General features: G+C 40.1%; 1 protein-coding gene across 11 annotated transcripts in view; it reads left to right on the top strand.

Moving 5' to 3' along the window:
* The first annotated feature begins 587 nt into the window (after window positions 1–587).
* The window catches only part of ralgapa2 (Ral GTPase activating protein catalytic subunit alpha 2), a 185,014-nt gene continuing 164,594 nt past the window's right edge, over window positions 588–21,007 (top strand). For all 11 annotated transcript variants that reach the window (XM_079632531.1, XM_079632539.1, XM_079632533.1 and 8 more), the window contains exon 1: window positions 588–789. In XM_079632531.1, coding sequence (XP_079488657.1) covers window positions 684–789 — 106 coding nt within the window. In that variant the 5' untranslated portion in view covers window positions 588–683. The remainder of the gene's footprint in view (window positions 790–21,007) is intronic.

The raw sequence follows: 21,007 nt of genomic DNA, 5'->3' as shown, positions 1-21,007 counted from the left end.
ATGGAATAAATTGAAATGTTTAATAATAATGGCACATAATATTAGGACATATAAATGATCTGGATAATTGTATGACAATAGGTACATATGGCAAATGTTATAGAAGAATAAAAAATTGAGCAAAAAAAAGCGTGGCTTTTATTTTTGCTTGGTAAAGAGTAGTAGTAGTAGCTACTAATATAATAATAACAATAATAATAATAACAGCAATAATAACAACAACAACAACAACAACATGAGGTAGTGTATCTGTCAGTATACTTCCGTATTTACACACCCACAACGGTGATATGTGTTGCCATATTTTCAAAAACACCCTATATAGTTTTGTATATAATATACAGTATTGTCAATACACCTCAGTACACGCCTAGGGATAAATATTTTAATTGATTAAATAATGCACTACTGAATGTACATAAAATACGTCATATTTTTCGTAGACTAAACCTTTGCTTTGTCAAGGAATGGGCATCCGTGTCAACAGAAAGCCTGAAAATATTGAGCTGAATGTGTTTGTTTATTTCTCTCAGTAATCGAGGGGAGTTTTTCCAGCGGATCTGGCGCCCTGCAGTCGGTCGGTCGGTCAGTCAGTCAGGCAGCTGCTGTTCTTCACACACACACACAGGTCTGAATGGTGAAAGGAAGGTAAAACCGGCTACAAAATCGCCTTTTACAGCGGAATGTTCACTCGAAGGGCTTATGGAGACGTCAAGAAATCTACACAGAAAGTTCTGGACCCAAAGAAGGATGTTTTCACGCGTTTGAAGCATCTACGCGCGCTGTTAGGTGAGTGAGACTCTGACAGGACTGAAACATTAGAGGCATATATTCCCTACACCACGGATTTATCCTCAGCAAATCTGCGGGTTTCAAGGTTTAAATGCCACCGAGATGTTGAAACGGGTGTTTGAATGTGAAACAGGGGCTTTAATGTGCGTGTTACTCCATTTGTGATCGATAATGTATGGATTGAATGATTAGCGTTAGCTAGCTTATCGTGCTACATCAACAACAGACCTGACAGCCTGTTCTGTGTGAATATAATGTTACCAAATATATAAACAACAGACATGAGACACATACATGTGTGAATATATACAGAAAACATAAATAACACACATGACACTCACACACACATATTTGAACAACAAACATAATACAAGGATGTCTTTAAATATATATATATATATATATATATATATATATATATATATATATATATATATAATATAATATAATATAAAACGTTTTATATATATATACGAATAACAAATATAATAAAATAACATGTGTCTTTTATAATAAAATAAAAGAACATACAGAATATGTAAAAAAAACGAACTAACCTGACAGTATGTCAGTATTTATGTACCAAATATATAGATATTTTGTAAGCATACTGTGTAGTTGTGCTTGTAGTCAATTATTTTATACATTATTTGAGGTAACGCTATGAAAGATGATAAATTGTGCGAACATACTTTCTGGTCAGGCTGCCAAAAACAGTAAAGAGCCAACAAAATATTAATAACTGATTATGTTGTAGTCAATTTATGCTTTTTCCTGTGACGTTCTTGTTTTTCTATGTATTTTTTGTTGCTTGGTAATGTAAAACTTGTAGGTGTTGTTTGCTTTTTCTTTCCCAAATATTCAAACTTTAGAGTAATTTAAAACAAATAGCCTATCCCCTCAATACATCACTTTTGGACTCTATTGTACAATATATATATATATATCTGTTGAAAATGCTGATATAGAGCCATATCGCACGGCTAGTGTGATGGTGCGTTTATACAACTTTAACGGCACAATTATGTAAATAAGTAAGAAACAACAACAGAGGGTCTTTAAAACCCCCTTAAAACTATTTCCTTCTGCCACGGATTCAGATCTCAAATTGACAGTTTTACAGTTGAGCCAACATGGTTTATTATAGGCTATTTATCATATAGGCCAACTGGTAAAAAAAATAAAACCACAATCGCAAATATAGTTGAGATCCATGTTTGGATTTATTACGGTTCATCACTGAGACGGTTTGATCGCAGCAAAGAGCGCAAGTGCCTCGTAGACACTTTCATTTAAGCAGAAAATCTCAAGTGGAGATCACTGAACTGCAGCTTACTTTTTTGTCTGTGTTTTCAGATTCAGATCATTTGCTCTTCTTCTGGAGTGTAGAGAGAGCATGTTCGCAATATTGCCAGATTGCAAATATTTAGTAAAACTCTGAAGAAAACGTGTTCTTTTAACAGAAAAGCTCTGATTGGCGGATTTACATTCTTGAAATCTGGCAACCGTAATCACGAAAGATTGTAGCTGCTTGTTAAAACCATTCTGTAATGTTTTGTCCTCATTTATTCACCAAAAAAAGCCTAAGTGATTTTGGTCAAGTTTTTTTAAAAATACATTTTAGTCTGGTCTTTTTTCATCAATGATATTGCATATTGGTATAGTCACAGTTATCGTTTTATGATGTTTGAGTCATCTCGTCGTTATTTTTTTTATTTTACTTCTTAGTCATAGAAAAAAAGGTTGTAAATTAACATTTCATGTCATGGATTACGTTAAAAAAATTTAACACTAATAGTGTCTCAAAGCACATAACATTACAATAATAATGAACATAATCAACTTAAAGTAAAAGACTAAAACTGCTGCAGATTTATTTCAGAGTTGATAGTGTTGTCATTGAAACATAAATTCCAGTCACGAACCGCTCCAAGTATAACGTAACGGGTTTCCATCTCTTCCAAATGACAGTAGTTCTGGCGTGTTCTGGTTTCGGTTCAGGAGGAACTGTTAAAGGTGCTGCTGGTTTGGATGCGGTGCTCGGTGACTGACATCTGTCTAACGCGATTTTGACGCACAAATAATTTGTGCGATGGTTTTATTTTTTAATCAGCTGTTTGTGTAATGAGTGCTTCCACACCGAACATGAATGTGCTGCGGCGGAAAAACTACTTTTATTTTTTTCGCTTCAATGACGATTTATTTTACTTTTGCGGCGACAGAAAAGGCTTCAGCCAATCACATACACCTGATGATTTTAAGAGGACAGCTCACCTCAAGGCAAGTTCACACTACAGGATTTTAAAACGTCGGGCTGAACTGTGCTGTTCACACTACATGACTTGCTCTCTGTGAAATCAGGAGTGTTCAATTTGTTGAGCTGTTCACACCACACGACACAACGTGATTGATCCGCAACAGGAGGTAACGCACTACACGAGTTGACAACAACTGTCACCCAACGATTATATCTTGTCTACAAACCACGTTTTGTCACGAAAAATCACGCGATAAAACGAACCGGAAATGACGCAATACTACGTCATTGGCGCGCCACTACCCAGCGAAGAAGACGAAGAACACAAGTACACAACACGCGAGTCTTTGTTTGAATATGGACGTCAGACAGAAATTAGTGCTGCAAACTGTTTGCGCGATGATTTGCTCTGAAAAAAAAAAAAACGCGTATTTTCCCGGTGACCTCAACCCATGCCTTGCTCTGATTGGCTGTTGCTCATGACATCACATGTGGTCGAGTCGTGCGACAGCTCCGGATATCTAGCATGCTAGATATTTTTCTGGCGAGGCGTCTGCGAGCGTCTTTGATGCGTTGATGGCTCTTTCATACTAACAGAAAGCAAGGCAAGGGCTCATCAGCCGCTAATCCCCCGCGATTTGCACGCGATAACACCCCGACCTGTCGGCGAGCTCAACGATTAGCAAATCGGGCTTAAATCGGGCTTAAAATCCTGTAGTGTGAACTAGGCATCAGCAGACTGCCAGACGCTGCTCCAGACCGATTGGTTCCCTGAAGTTTCTGGTTTGTCTCGTCAGATGCGGTGCCACTGTCTGAAGGAGCTCCTCAAATTGTCCCACAGACATCCCAAAGTAAGTGCGGAACCGGCCATGATAAAGTTTTAGCTCCTGTGCAAGATTAGCATAGCTACTCCCCTTCAGACGCTCTGTTCTTTAAGATTGGGTGCATGAAAAGCTGAAAAGCTCGTCTTCACTGGATGATGATGATGAAGTATCCATGTTTTCTCAGCTGTCGGCGCGAAAGTTTTGGAATGTTGAAGCTCTGAACGTCGCAAATTCGCGTCGCGGCTGATGTGAATGGTTTTGACACAAACTATTTGCCTTTTCATTTCGCTTTTTCGTTTACGCGTCCAGTGTGAAAGGGCCTTTAGTCCCGCTCCTCCGCTTCCGGCTCATGGGACCTTATTTCGGAAAAAATATGTATGGTAGTCAATGGCGAGAGACAACTTATCTTTTTATTCCGTCCGAACTGTGCCCTGAATTACACATATGATGTTTGTCAATTTAAAAGATAATTATGAAAGTCAAGAAAGTCGCAGTTTGTCATAAAACAGAAGAGTAACATTTAGTTTTATGTGAAAATCGCTTAATGAACTACATCTCTCGTCTCGCACTATACGTCACCGTTGCTCGTGTGTGTGCAGTCTGGTACAACACACTCAGGCATGACGGCGTAACGTTATGATTATAATGTAAGACTATAGGAAAAATGACAGACGTTAGCTTCAGTAAAGTTAGCTTCAGTAAAGTTAGCTTCAGTAAAGTTAGCTTCAGTAAAGTTAGCTTCAGTAAAGTTAAGTTAGCTTCAGTAAAGTTAGCTCTAGTGAAGTTAGCTTCAGTAAAGTTAGCTTCAGTAAAGTTAGCTCTAGTAAAGTTAGCTTCAGTAAAGTTAGCTTCAGTAAAGTTAGCTTCAGTAAAGTTAGCTTCAGTAAAGTTAGCTTCAGTAAAGTTAGCTTCAGTAAAGTTAGCTCTAGTAAAGTTAGCTTCGGTAAAGTTAGCTTCAGTAAAGTTAGCTTCATTCATTGAGAGAAAAGGTATGACGTCACATGTGCGCCTTTTGGGTTTGTAATTACGTATTTTCACAGTCTTATACCTCAACAGTTTTACATCAAACTGCGATTTTCTTGACTTTAAAATGTATCTTTTAAATTGACAAACATCATATGTGTAATTCAGGGCACAATTCAAACGAGATCAAAATATTTGTTGTCTCTCGCCATTGACCACCATACAATATTTTTCCGAAATAAGGACCCGTGGTGGTCCACCGGAAGGGGAGGGACTTAGGCTCTCTATAGCTTAATAAAAATGCGCTGATGATGTGTGATGTCTGCGCGAGCAAGTGCGCGGCGGTATGGAAATAGACTACATGCGTTGACAGGCAGAACATCTTAACATTACATTCGGACCGAATGCAGTGATTGGACGAACATTGTATGGTCCTACTCCTTCCACCAGCATAACAAACAATGTTTCTGGAACAAATGACCTCCCTGCCTTTAAACGTGATCAAGCAATGAAGGAACGCTGAGTCTACCAGGCGTTTTAATCTAATTTTAGTATTGTCTTCTATTTCTATTTGTCTATTTCATATTTTCTTTACTCTGTTCAGCACTTTGGACAGCTTTGGTGTCTTTAAAAGTGCTATATAAATAAGATTACATAATACAGTAAGCTCAAGTAAAGGAAGTAAGAGTATAATAGTATTATGAGAGAGAGATCGACTATGCGAGTGGATTACCAGCAGATATTCTTCAGGTCAATCATATATTCATAATCTCAAAATCAGTTTGAATGCCCTCCGAGGAAAGCGATATCTTAGTCTTTGTCCTTTTTACAGTTTTAGGGGATTTCCCATGACAGTGCTAGCAATTGTAATTTGCATCTTATAAGGCGTTGTTTAAAATAAATGTCCTTGTTTACATCCTTGTTTCAGTCCTTTCAATATAAAAGTCTTTGCTACAGACTCATAAAGACAATAATGTAACTTTCACTGAAGTCGAGATCACAATTACTAATGGATGGTGTAACAATTCACTCGTTTTCTCGATGCATCGATTACAAATCTCGACAATTTGTAATCGCATTGTACTTGAAACATGTATTTTGGAAACGTGAATTGTAAATTTCGATCAATAATCGATTTAAACGGCTAAGAATCGAATTAATTGTGATTTGATAGCGATTCAGTGCTTTAAAACATATGAACAGTGAAGCGCGCCCTCACCGCTGTCCTTCACAGACGTGCTGCACTCTTTACCGCCTGTCATTGTATTGCGCTCTCGTTGATGTCCAAAAATGCAGTCTAGTTTGCAGCTCACTGGGTTTGAGAAACATGACGTCTCTGTACTTGTTCTTTGTTTCACCTTTTAAAGGTTTTTTTTTTTTTTACACTGCAAGCTGTCTTTAAATGAACAGTTAATCAGCGCTTTTCCTGCTGACTCATTTCTGGTTCAGTGTCAAGACAAGTAAGCAGAGGTCAGAGGTCAGAGGATGCTGTCTGTGACTTCCTAGTGTGTTTTTGTGGTCGGTGTATTCGGAGCTAGATAAAACCGGTGTGTTTTGCCATCAGCTGTTATTAGGATCTCCAAACTATCACCCAGCTGCAGTGTGACATTGTCCAGTGTTTTCATAAAAGGAAGAATTTCCTCTCACAGGCTGCTTCCTGTGTGGACAGGAAGTGAGGATGAGTGATGGTGCTATAGAGAAGGGCCATTAGTGGCCTGATTTTTTTTTTTTTATATATATTCCCCCTAATTTTTTATTCTCTGTGCTGTTATTTATTTGTTTGGTTGCTTGTATTATTGAACATGATTTGGTAATGTGTTCAGGACATTTCAGGCCTAGTTAATGAATCACATACAGACCAATCTGCCCAAGCAAACCCGTCTCCAGTGTCCTTTTGCCCACTAAAGGAGCTGACGTTTTAATGCCGTTGGCCAAATCATTGGTGCCTATAAAAAGCAATAATGTTTGCAATAATAATGTAGCTTTGTGCAACATAAATGATAATTAGGCTAATGACCCAGAGGTGGGAGTAACGAATTACAACTACTCACGTTACTGTAATTAAATAGTTTTTTCGGGTACTTGTACTTTTTTGAGTATATTTTTACATCTGTAATTTTACTTGTACTCAAGTACATATTAAGCTAAGTAATCTACTTCGCTACTTGTAAAATCACATTTCGTTACTGAGTACAATTTTAATTTATATTCAAATCTAGTACCGACATTTCGGTAGCCAATAAAAATATCAGATTGTAAACGGACCAATAAAAACCCTGATATTTGGACTGAAATAAGCAGCCGCAGGTTTTGAGGAAGAGCTGATCATAAGTGAAGGCAAGGAGCTCAGAGTGATTATTGGACTGAAAGTTTGGAGAAACAACAACCTAGTAGTAGTGTTGTCAAAATATCCATATTTAAAACTTGATCTACTAAAATAACTAGCTTCCGGCAGACTGCATTTATATAGCGCTAGCAACTAGTGTTGACCTGATTGCCGCTCGTGCGGATTGATATTCCAGTATCACGACCACTAATTAATGCCATTGTCAATAAGGTAGAAAAATGTAAAAAAGTAGCTATATTCTACATAGATCTATGATTTGATTGAATATTTATTGGTAATAAATGTCTATCGCCGGCTAAAAAGTAATTAGTAACTAGTACTCTGAGTAGTTTTTGAGAAGAGTAATTTGTACTTTTACTTGAGTACTTTTTTGACACCAGTACTTTTACTTGTAATTGAGTATTACTTCAGCAATGTTAACAGTACTTGTACTCGAGTACAAATTTTCAGTACTCTTTCCACCACTGTGACTAGTATTGGTTAAGTTGAAGGTAAAAGGTGTAATTTCTGCACCCTTAGCATCACCAAACTAATAATGGTCAAGCATGTCAAATTTTTTATTTATTTTTAAAGCATGGACTTTATTTTTAAAGTTGGTTACCGTTCACATTTTAACCGCTATCTGAAATTCAGTGCTGGTACCCAACGGTACCTTTTTTCTGTATTTTAGGCATGTTTACCTCAATAACTGTAAAGAAACTGCAAATAATGTATAGAAGTAATTCATACATTATGCCAGAGCTGCCTTGGTTGCTGTCTGCCGTTGTCTGTGATGTTTGTATACTGTAATAGTTACCCGTGAATAATAGGCTACTAGCTACTTAAATAATTTAATTCATATTTACAGCCACTTTTCTATGAAAATGTTTTCCACAAATTCTGTGTTGTGTATTTTCTGGTAATCAAATGAAGACATTAAACATTAATTTATCTTTTAATCATATGAAATGAAACTTTTTTTTGTCAAACAATAAACGACTGAGCTTTATGCTGTTAAAATTAAAACATGGAAGAATTGTGATTATTCCTTAAAAAATTAAGTTTTGATAATTATTCTTATTATTAGTGTTCGTATTATTATTACAATGGGACATATCTAAATTATAATATATTTCTCAAGTTAAACCAAACTTTTATTTTGACGGGTTGCCGTGACTTGTTTGCATTGTTTAGCCATTATTTGATTTCTTTGTAAGGCAGTAATTATTTTTGATAAGGAAATGTGGCCCAAGAAATGTAAAATTATAAAAAATAATAATAATAATTACACAGGTCCACTACTGGCTACTGTACTGTACAGTGTTTGATTTATGTTGAAGTGTTTGGCACATAGCTATTAATGGTGAGCCTTTTGTTTTTGTAATCAGGCTCTTTAAAATATAAATTTGGATAAGATTTATTGGACAATATACATAGATCGGTTATACACTTTCAAATATAGCTAAATTTTCATATCTGTCTGTGCATCCCTACTAATGTAATCATATATTTTTTCTTTCCCACACAGTTAAATAAAATAGTTAAATAAAAAGTTAAATAGTTCCAATAGTTGTTCATTACAAATAATTTATTACCAAAAACACATGTTTTGAGCATGTTGTAATGTTGTGGCTGTGGGTTAAGCCCCGTTCACACCGCCAGCGATTTTGTCGCTGTGTGTCGCTAGTCTCTGTACTGTGAAGTCGCTTGTGGGCGTTGGTAGTGCTGTCGCTCTAATGTTATTGGTTGACTGGACGTCTGGCCATATCTATACTAAATACCATCACAAGTGATTACTAACTTTATATTATTTTAATTTGACTAGAAATTATAGGCTCAAAAGAAACAGTATGCTGTTGGGAGAGTGTTTTTATATTCCCATAGTGTTCAGTGGATTAAATCATTTACTAGATTAACGATCGATCAAGCAACAAATTAAACTCACTCATACGGTCATAAATGATTAAAACGTCATTCGTATTTGACAAATAATACAGTTTCTTGTCTCTAATAGTCAACACAATGCAGGGGAAACTGTAAAGTGAACTGCAGCAGTGCTAAACTTGCATCAAAAACGTACAACACTCGAACTATAAATGAATTAAACTCACTGAGACTGTCGACAGTTTCTTTTCCATGCATCATTTTTATTATATCCATGAATGTGGTTACAGTCAAATCATATAAAACAGGGAAATCGCCCTCGAACTCTGTCTTGCCTGCACTCCAGACGGTGACGTAACGTGAGCTCCACTGAAAGTCTTCTTTCCTATTGGTTGTCGCTCACGAAAATCGCTTCTCATTTGCATAAAGTTGAAATTTCTGAACTTTTGTCGCTTGTCTCCTGTCGCTTGACACGCCCACATTCTGTCGCCAACGGTCAATGTCGCTCGTGTCGCCGGAAGTCGCCAGCGCTCCATTGAAATGAATGGGATCTTGTCGCTTTGTCGCTGCGTGTCGCTGGCGGTGTGAACGGGGCTTTAGAGTCTGAGAGCTGCTGTGTGTGTGTTCACTGGTCATGCGTGGTTGAGCATGGTTGAGTTTTGTAATTACAGCAGCACCTGATCACACACAGCCCCCCCCCCCCCCAAACACACACACACACACTATCAGTGTGAGTACAACGGTCGACACCACAGTCCGGGTCACAGGGATGACCCACTCCACTGGCTCCTTTATAATCAGCTGTAGAAATAATTTTGCTTCTGTGCATGGGTGGATATTATGCATGCTTTACGCAGTTTTTCCATATAGTTTTCCATATATTCATATATAACAACCCTAGAAGTAATATTCCGCTTTTAGGTCTGCAAACTAAACCTTTGCCATTTTCTTTGTTAATGCACATAATAACAGGCATTGATAGGCCCTCAAAATGGCGATGCATGTTACTGATTAATCTTAAATGTGGCACTGAAGCTAAACACAGCTGTTGAGTTATGCTTGTGGTTTAAAATGATTAATTTGTTTGAGCTTAATGCTGCATTATGGGCTGTTCACAGGAGGACGTGATTAGGGATGAGCGAGACTAGCCGGCTAGTCGATTAAATGATACTGCTATACTGCTAGTCGACTTGGAAATGCGAGTGTTTATTGTTTGAATTTCGTAATAAAATTGACAGAATCTGAGAGCTGATAATTTGTTTTATATCAAAAGTAACCTGTGTGTTCCTGTCGGTATCAGTGTCCTCTTTGCTTCGCGATGTTTCTCTGCGTGAGAAAATGTGGCATGAGAGCGTTGTGATAAGTGTCAATGCTTGAGAGTTGGCAGCCCTGGTAGCCTTTGTAAAAAATATAAAGCAAAACATTAAATGAGCCAAAAAAATTGTAAACGACTAGCATAGATTTTATTGTAGTTTTCTGTTACTTTTCTTATTTGACTGCGGTTGACACAGTTTAGTAGGTCTAGAAGGGAAACAAAATCTATACTGAATTAAATGTGAACCCATTCCCATTTTAGTCAACCCAAGATTATAAAACAAATGCCCATTTAGCTGACTACAATCATTACACACAGTCTTCTGTAATAAAGCAAGCAGAAGCAGTGTTATTTTATTTTTGATATAAAAAATAGGTACAAAGATTCAAATAATAGGACATACAATAGAACAAAAATATACAAGTTAAATAAACTTTGCATACAGTAGCATAGGGTTATTTAACATGTTGTAAGAAATACTATCGAAATTGAATACTATTTGAATAGTAACATGGTAATAATAACGCAATGACTTTATACTTGCACTTTAGGTGCTGTCGTACCGCGATATGTTTCGGGTAATGTGACAACCCTACTGCACAATAATGAAATACATCTTCATCTATTGTCTCAGGCTTTTGCCAAATAATAAAAAATGTGAACAATTGTGATGGAAAATAAGATGGATACGGTTATATAGGGATCGTTGAGCACTTGTTTCCCAGTGCAAGGTTACCAGGAAGCTGATTGTAATCTATTTACATGAGTCCTGCATTTACATGTGTGTTTAAATGATGCAAAGCACCGTCTGGCCTCCGGCCCGTTGGGAGTCCCTGCAAACCTTGGATGATTTGGTTAAGGACACGCATCCATCCATCAGTCTCAAGGCCCCAAATGTCCCTACAAAGCATGTTATGAATTTTATTTTTTAATTGTAAATTTGTCTTTTATTGTAGTGCTCTACTGATATTCTGACAGCTGTGCTTTATATGAAAAGTGAATTAGTTATGCTATCAGCTGGTGGTGAACTGTTTTTGTTTTTGTTTTGTTTTTTACTGTTAAAGTCTTGAATTGCCAGACTTGGACTATTGACAAAGTCCAAACCGGAAGAGTACATCTGACTGACATGTAAAGTGACTAACTACAGTTAGTTTAGTAGTTGTGTTATTCACTTAATATTCAACAATATTATTGATCTGCCTGCATTGACACCATTAATGTATATGGCATTTCAAAATGTTTGTAAACAATATTAGGCACCAAGATACTTCCGGGTGGCAGAACGCGAGCGGCTTCACAACTGACTAACTGAAGAGATCCAGCCGGATACGGTAACAGTTACATAGTTAAAAACATTGTTGCAGATCAAAGTTGAAACGATGATGAAAACGTGTTGTGTTTGGGGTTGCGCTGCCAGATATACAGCAAAAGGTGTAGGGTTTTATCGATCTCCCGTGAGTGAGAAGGACGTTATAGCGAGTTGACGTTGTGTCGTCAAAAGTAGTGGTAAAAGTAGGAATTCTTAATGATCCCCTAAATGATATGATTCATCCAACGTTTACCTTTCTGCTGCCAACCCTGCTTGCCCTTCAACTCTGCTTCGTGTATTCTCAAAACGGTCCATCTACAAAATCATAGCAGAGCCTTTATCTTCAGCCGGGAAATTCGAGACTAATATTAATAAACTTGTCTCTTTTGAAGATCAGATTCATTGCCAGTCAATGCCTGAAGTAAAAGAGGGCTGCCAACTCTCACGCATTGGCCGTGAGACTCACGCAATTGTCACTTTTCACACACACTCACGCCACACATCCATTTTCTCACGCAACTTACCGAAATGTATATTCCTCATACATAATATTGACCAATCAGTGTTTTTCAACCGCACAAAGAGGTCAATAATAACAGCTGGAGAACAATTATGTCACATAACATTTACCTCAGGAAAGCCATTTAATGACCATGATATATAGCACATATAGCTAGAAAAAAGAGCTATAGAGAGTATTTAGCTAATTATGTGTATCTATATTACATATTTATTATATTTTTTACTTATATCATTAAATACAGTTGTTATTATGATCAAAAAACACATTATATTTAAATCTAATTTTTATTTTTATTACATTTTTACTGCCGACGGTGGGTCTCCCTGCCAAGCAATTTACTAGCATTGCCATAGGAACGCTTCGGCTTTTGCCACCCGGAAGAACGTCTATTACTGTTGTGACGTCATGGTGAATTGTCGTATAGTTAAATTAACTAAATTAATAACTTTTTATACAACTGAAATTAACCATCACTGAACTTACTTAAGCTGGACTATGACACTATTTGTATTTTCTTTTGTACTGTACAGCAGAAACAAACTTTGTTGCATTATTTTCTTGATATCACTGTAAAGCTGCTTTGAAACAATTTGTATTGTAAAACGCCCAATATAAATACATTTGAATGAAGATGACTTGACTACTTAAAGGGTCATGAACCCCCTTCTCTTTCTGTTCAAATCTTTTTTTGGCTGTAAGTCACCCTTGCAACACTTGTAATATTCTACATCAAAATATACAACACTCTAAAATTTCAGAAAATTTACATTTTGTAAGATACTAAACACTCACACAATCACACACACACACACATCACACAAGATCATTGTGTTCAACCAGTGAACACCATGAGATCAAACTGCTCCAGTGATTTGCATCAAACAAGAGAAATGCATCAATCATAATATTTTGCACATGTTTGAGTGAGACAGAGATCGTGCACACACACACACTTAAACTCATTTTCAGTATGTTTTGTCCTCCCTGTTTCTAACTATGGTGAGTCACTCAGAACCATTACTGTAATGACTTTAAGAAGAAAACATGTTTGTATTTTTAAAACAATCTGGTGAACATCTGAATTACAGTCTCATATGAATTGGTGAAGTTTTGAATGCTTCTAGTTGCCAGTAATTAACCCTGTAGTGGCCGTTATGTCCTGCTATCTTCAAAAATGTGATGCCACTAGCCTTGCAACTTTGGCACGTCTAGTGGCCTTGTATACGGCTTTGTTTTCTGGCTGACCAGTAACATTTCTGCTTTCGAGCTCCCGGAAATGGCATCTTAACCAGCCATTCAGAAAAGTTCTTGCCATTTTTGTGTATGCACCAAGTGGTTGACTGGTTAACGGACAGTGAGTGGTCTGTGAGTCCAAGACCATGTCCCGTAATCCTCCTCACATCACATCTTCTGCTGTTATATTTGAAAGTACTTGCTGTGATATTGAAGTTCACAAACCTAATTTCACAGTAGTACATTGGCTTTCTATTGAGAGAGGGCCGGCTGTACAGGTTTGGTGACTTCAGAAGACATTAGGAGTGCCGTGCGCCTGCTGTTCCCACTCTAAAGGCAACTGTAATCATGATGAGTTGAGTTTAGGGAATAGGAATGCTATAGGAATAGATAGAGGGAGTGTTATTGAGCGCCCCTCCTATTCCTGCTCAACAGGCCGTGGTGCCACTCCTGTCCAATTTAACACCCATACCCAGCGCTCAGCTGACTTTACCGGCATAATAGTACCCATTGGTGCCCACCCACTTTTTCAAGTCTTTGTTAAACCGTCATAAGCCATGAGCCAAACCAACCAGTTATGAGGTGAATCACAGCATTAAAAACATTTCAAGCAAAAAATCATTAGAAAATAGAAAAACAAAACAATGGTCTTAGGGCCAGACAGCTTGTGCCAATGCAAATCCTCTTTGGTATTGAATAAATGACTGTCATGATTTACTAAAAACATAAAGTGAAAAAATTTGCAATGAAAAGGTGTGGACACATTATTATGTATTTGTAGGAGTTTCCCTTTCAGACACAACATTTATGAGCGAAAAGTATTTAAATAACATGATTTACTAAGGGTTGTGGTAGTCAATTTACTGGTATTTTTGCCTTTTATTTAACGCCCAATAAAGCATGTCTGACTCTGAACCCATTTGGTGTTTGACATGCTATGTTATTCGTTTTTGTGGTCTCATGCTAAGTTATCCTGTTTAGTAAATCTGGCCCTTAAATGGTTTTAGTGAGGAAAATAACTCCAACTTCAGCATTTAGCGAATGACAATCAAATGAAAAATGGTGGTGAAATAGAAATATAAACCTATTCATTTAAAGTTGGTTGTACCTAAACAATTCTTTTGCTGAATATGCATGCAAATATTTAAGTATTTTGAGTGCACAGAGCTTGACTCTATGATTGGTGGAATTTTCTTAGCACTCAAAGTATGAATATATCATTACTTTGGTACCAAGTTGATATTAGGGCTGCACGATATTGAAGAAAATTTTTATATGCGATAACTTATTAAATAATGTGATATTCGAAATGCGATACGATTTTGCTTTAAGTGTGTAAAATCAATTTAAATTATATTTAAAAACTGAAAATTATATAACCAATATTCGCATTCTTTCTGGGAAAAGAAACTTCTGAAAGTGAACAGCAGTGTTTTAGCATTACATAAAACGTAATGTCACAAATCTGAAAATGATTATAAGGGTTGAATATGGCAAGAGAATATAAAATAATTTATTTCTTTGCTATTACAGATATTGCCTGTAGTGAATTACTATCTGTAATGACTTTGAAACTGTAAACAAAAGAGGCACTACTGATGGGTTCAGTCAATTGCTTCAATTTATTTCTCAAATTACTTTTGCCTGCTCTTGGTCATATTGTTGGTCAACATATTCTACAAATTATGAGCAGCCTTGTTCATCATATAAAGCCTGTGAGTGTTGGGAGTGGAAGTTAAATGTCTGATGATTACACAAACCCTGCCAGTTAAAAACACATGCGAGGCAGCATGTGACCGACACTTCTGTTGTTTGACTTTACTACAAGGTCAGTGGGACCTTGAAACGAGATGTTTTCCTCAGCAGGGAGATCCCTCTCTTTATCAGGCTGTAGTGAACAGCAAACAAACGGTTATTAAGATATTAAACTGTTATTGCTTTTATGACTATGTGTGTTAACAGGGCTCTTTTCTTCACCTCCTCTGTGTGACAGGTGAAGCTTTATGAAGGCCACACTCGTCGTCGGTCACAGCTTTACATGTTTCAGACGCAGGAGTTTGAAGAATGGCCTCTAGTTGGCATTGTGATGAAAGCTGTCTGTCCCGCTGTGAGGATGAAGAATTGATTATTCACATCCTGGATTTGATGCCGTTCCAAGAATCTATCAGCACTCACTTTCACTGTTCACTGTATTAGAGTGCTGTAAAAGCCCCAGAGTTCACCATATCTTTATTGCCCTCTGCGTTCATATTTGTTTAGCTCCAGCTGACAGGCATGGATTTGTTATTAACCCCTGTCACAGTGTGGTCAAAAAGCGGCCGCCTCTGTCAGTTTCTCAATACTTTAATAGTATGTTGCAGAAAGACACCAGCTCCTGACTCCCATCGAGCCAGTGCACATTTCAGCTTGTTGTCTTTTTCTGCTGGTCTATTGTATTGACTTTTTTTGTCGTTGATGCTGTGGACAACTATTTGTATTAGGGATGCACCGAATGTTATTCGGCAACCGAATATGGACATTTGCCATGGACATTTCTATTTTCTTTTATCTATTTTCCAAATGCATATTGATGTTATTGTGAATGATTCATTCTGCATACGTTTCAGTTTTTTTTTTTTTCTCAAGCTTTTAATCTCCACCATCCGGTGAAACATTAGACTTATTCAATCGCCTCTTTCTTACAATCGACTGCAAGCTCACATGCAGACGCCTCCATCCAATCAACAACCGATGAATAGCACCAAGTCCCTGCCCTACATTATTTTTCTTTTTTCGATAGTCATTTTATTTCACTCGGATGTATCTTACAATATTGAAAAAAAAGATCTGTCACTACTTGTTACATCGCAACTTTAAGGGTTACTTTGATCCCTAATTATAATAATTCTAATTGCAGTAATTAGCAATCATCAGTGAGAACAAGTTCCACATCTTGTTCTGTTTCTTTCCCACTATTCTCCATGGTTCTGTGTTGCTATTACATGTCGGTTAAATTCTCACAAATAGCCATGTTGGTTCGCCCACATCAAAATAAAATACCTTTAAAATCAAACAAATAAATATACAGTCTAGCAAAATCTCTCTCGGTTGAAACATTTGTGCCGTTGCATGGTATATACATCACACTATTCTACTTCCCATGTGCCTCTGTGTTCGCTTGCTTGCATTTAGTCACTTTAGTCCAAAGTGTGTGTGCTCTAAACTAAAATTTAGTCAGTGGCTCAGGTCTTTTTTTTCTTTTTTTCATGAGAGTAAATGCTTTGAAACTGTCTGCTTAAAGCACCAATATATCTGCGTTTCACAGACCAGTCTAGCTATAGTCTATGATTTCTAGTAGGGCTGCACGATTATGACAAAAATCATAATTGTCAATTATTCCCTTGGAACTGTAACAACGCTGCGTGCTTGTAGTTTCTTTTGTGCTTTTATATAGTGAAGTGATATACAGCGCTCGTCGCCACATTAGCGCGTGCAATGCTAGCGCACTATAACGACTGACAGGACAGGAAAGTTAGTTTTTCTGAGGTGAGAAACTTACACTTACGTCTCTGGTAGTTCTCTTTCAAACATTCGCTCGGTATCTCACTATGGGAAACGCCTCTGGGCGTGACAGATCTGGAAGTACCAATTACACCACGTCTGTCAGTTGACAGACCAATCACGACAGTGATGCGGGAGTCCCCTTCCCACATATTAACCACTGCCAGTGGTCCCTACTTCATTCTTCGATCTCTTCCCCGTGAAGATCAAATTGGAAGCTATCCTTCAGTAAAGTTACCTGTCTTGAAATAGTTGTTTAACGGTTCTGAGACGAGCCGTCAAGGTACGTCGCTGAACGCAGCTATTTTTGTTGGCAGTGTTATTTGTTTTTGGTATACTTTAAGAGAATTAACGTGTTACGGCGAATTCTCTTAGATATTCCCTCTGAGAATTAACGTGTTACGGCGAATTCTCTTAGATATTCCTTTTCTGAGTTGCACGTTACGGTGAGCTTAGATACTATTATTATGGCAACTTCAAGTTCTGCGAACGGCGGACCGAAAGCAGAAACTTCTCGCCCGTGTGCGTGCGGCTCGATGATATCGGGCAAGGATCCTCATCCTTTATGCATCGCATGTCTGGGGGTGAGACACGCACAGGCAGCCCTCGCTAACCCCGAGGGCTGTCCTCACTGTTCTCTCTTCCCGTCGAGGGTGCTAGAGAGAAGAGTGCGTGTCGCGGCCACTAATAAGGGAGATCCCTGCTTTTCTCCGCCACCCGCGGAGGAGGCTAAACAGCCTCCAGCGTCCTGCAGCTGGGGCGAATACATGGACGAATTCTCCCCGCAACTACCTCCCCTCTTTGGATCTGTAGGACTTACGGACGTGAGAGAGGAGGATGACGAGGACGACGAGGCCATCGCTCGTCTGTTAGAGGACGATGAGGATGATGACGAAGATGCGATCCTCCCGCCAAACCCATCCCGGCCAGACAGCGCGTTAAGCGAGGGTTCACCCTCCCCGGCTCAGGCGGAGCTCGACCTACTGGAAATGTGCCGGAGGGCGGCGGCAAAACTCTCCATAGACTGGCCATCACAGCAGACGGGCCAGGGGACGGAGAGAGATCTATATGACGGCAAGAGACTGCCGTCACGTGCCCCGCCAGCTAAGCAGCTCATTCCAGCGGTCCCCGCGTGCGTTTCGGAGATGAAACGCTTCTGGGATAAGCCATTTTCGCATAGAGTTCCCGTAAAGGGATTTTCTAGGCTGGATGTGGATAAAATGGAGGAGTTAGGGATGTCAAATTCCCCTCCTGTCGAGCTGTCGGTTGCACATCATCTCCACCCTAACCGCAGGACAGCTTTTTCCTCGGCTTCAGCTTCACTGCCAGGTCGCACTGATCGTCTAACGGCATCAGTTTTTCAGAAAATTTATCGCTCTTCTGCACTGGCTGTGAGAGCTCTTAATGCCACCTCTCTCCTCACTGCTTATCAGGCAGAGCTTATGGAGGAGATGGGGAGGCAAATGGATGCTGGGTCACCAAACCCAGCCCTCTGGGAAGAGATTTGTGTTATTGCAGATCTCAACCTGAGAACTTCCAGAGGTGCGGTCCAGAGCTGCGGCCGCAGCATGGGCTTGGCAGTGGTCGGCGAGCGATCTCTCTGGCTGGGGCTGTCAGGGCTGTCAGACAGAGAGAAAGCAGACTTCTTGGATGCTCCAGTTGAGCCCAAAGCCCTTTTCGGGGCATCGGTCACTGCTATGAGAGAACGGTGCGATCGAAAGAAGCAGGAGGGCGAGGCGTTCCAGACTTGCCTCCCTCGCAGATCCACCGTTAGGACTTCTCAACCACCACCACGGCCCAGGTTTGAAGCCCCTCAAGGGAGTGGTCGGTCAGATTTCAGAGGCCCTAGACCCTCTCAGCCTCAGCGTTCTGAGCCGCAGTCTAAGCCAGCTCAGCCGAGGGGTAAACCTTCCTTCGCAGCGGCTGCAGCCAGATACCGTCCTGCAAACCCTCAGGGAGGGAAGAAACGGCGAGCAACCTAGTATTCCGGCAGGTTCAGGACAAAGGGATGAGCAACAGCACTCACGGAGTATCTGTTGCTATCCTCCCTCAAAGAGAACGGTCATTTTCTCCCCCTCCCGCCAAGAGAAGGCGTCGGACAGGGGAATTGTTCACGAGTTATATAATGACCAGTTCAAATGTGAAGTTTGCACCAGTTCCCCCAGTGCCTCACAAAAGAGTTTCCCTCCCTCCACCCACGGGGTTACAACAGAGGGCAGAGGGCTGTTTTCCAAAAGACATGTGTTGTATGGAAATAATAAATACGTTCCCTGTGCATCCAGGCAGTGGGCCAAGGGCACAGTTATGTTTGAAAATAAAAACACACACGAAAAAATTGACAAAATCAGAGCTGCAGTCCCCAGCTCCACCACTAGAGGGCGCCGCCGCGTCGCTAGTGAACGAGAGCTGCTGCGGTCCGCTCGCTGCTCATGCGGAGAGCTGGCGCGCATGCGCAGTACACCCATGGGTTTTATCCACAATAAGCCGGGGTTATCGTCTGCAATTTGCTGTAAAACCTCCACTTTTCAACAGTGTGTTAATGTCAGCAGCAGAGGGGGAGTCAGCTCAGGTTGTAGAGGAAGAAATAGCCTCTTTATTGAGCAAAAGAGCTATTCGAGTTGTGCCGCCGGAGGACAGCCATCAGGGTTTTTACTCCCGGTACTTCGTTATTCCCAAGAAAGGGGGTGGTCTCCGTCCTATTCTGGATTTACGGAACCTCAACAAACACCTCAGGAAATACAAGTTCAAAATGTTGACCTTAAAAACGTTATCTCAAACTATTCGTCCCAAGGACTGGCTTACGTCAGTCGATCTGAAAGATGCGTATTTTCACATAAGCATCTACCCAGCACACAGAAAATTCCTCAGGTTTGCCTATCGAGACACAGCCTACGAGTTTTTGACAGTCCCGTTCGGCTTGTCTTTAGCGCCCAGGATTTTCAGCAAATGTGTGGAGGCAGCGCTCACACCGCTGAGAATAATGGGTCTAAGAGTGTCAGCATATTTGGACGATCTGCTGCTGTGCGCGCCGTCATGGCAACAGGCAGAGAGAGAGTCAACAATGCTCGTGTCTCATTTACAGAGCTTAGGTTTCAAGATAAACGAAACGAAAAGCTGCTTGGTGCCTACACAGGAGATAATTTACCTGGGTCTCAGACTGAACTCAGACCTATATCAAGCTTTTCTGTCCGAGGAGCGCATCAGGTCAATTCGCGGCTGTCTATCCCTTTTTCAAAAAGGAAACAGAGTTTCATTCAGACTGTGTTTACGTCTTCTGGGTCTGATGGCCTCGACAGTTTCTGTCATTCCCCTGGGACTGTTGCGAATGAGAGAGTTTCAGAACTGGACGGCGGCGCTGGGCTTGTGTCCAAAACGCCACCTCAACCGCAGAGTGATAGTGACGTCACTTTGCATGCGCGCTCTCCGTCAGTGGAGAGATCGCTCTTTTCTCGAGTCAGGGACTCCGCTGGGAGCAGTTTCTCTGAGAAAGGTGGTTACGACGGATGCGTCGCTCACAGGTTGGGGTGCAGTGTGCGAGGGCAGGATAGCGAAGGGGAAATGGCCCGTCTCGCTACAAAGCGCACACATAAACTTCCTGGAACTGTTAACAGTTTTTCTGGCTCTGAATCATTTTGTGCGGTTCTTAAGGAACCACCACATTTTGATCAGGTCGGACAACACAACGGCGGTGGCATACATAAACCGCCAGGGAGGCACACGTTCCCATCTGCTTCACAGTCTGGCACAGAAAATAATCTTGTGGGGCGTGAAGCATTTTCATTCACTACGGGCAACCCACGTCCCGGGAATAATGAATGTGGGGGCGGATCTCTTGTCCAGGGGGAACCCTCTGTATGGAGAATGGACTCTCCACCCTCAGGTAGTGAGCCAGTTGTGGGAGAGGTTCGGCCGGGCTGCCGTAGATCTCTTCGCCTCGCACGAAAACACTCAGTGTCCTCTGTTCTTCTCTCTGGCGAGAAGCGGTGCGCCTATGGGTGTGGATGCTCTGGCGCACCCGTGGCCAAACGCACTACTGTACGC

The sequence above is a fragment of the Phoxinus phoxinus genome (assembly GCF_949152265.1).
Source record: "Phoxinus phoxinus genome assembly, chromosome: 13".
NCBI classification, from domain to species: domain Eukaryota; kingdom Metazoa; phylum Chordata; class Actinopteri; order Cypriniformes; family Leuciscidae; genus Phoxinus; species Phoxinus phoxinus.
The sequence above is the reverse complement of the archived record's forward strand: the minus strand, read 5'-3'. Positions and strand labels throughout refer to the sequence as shown.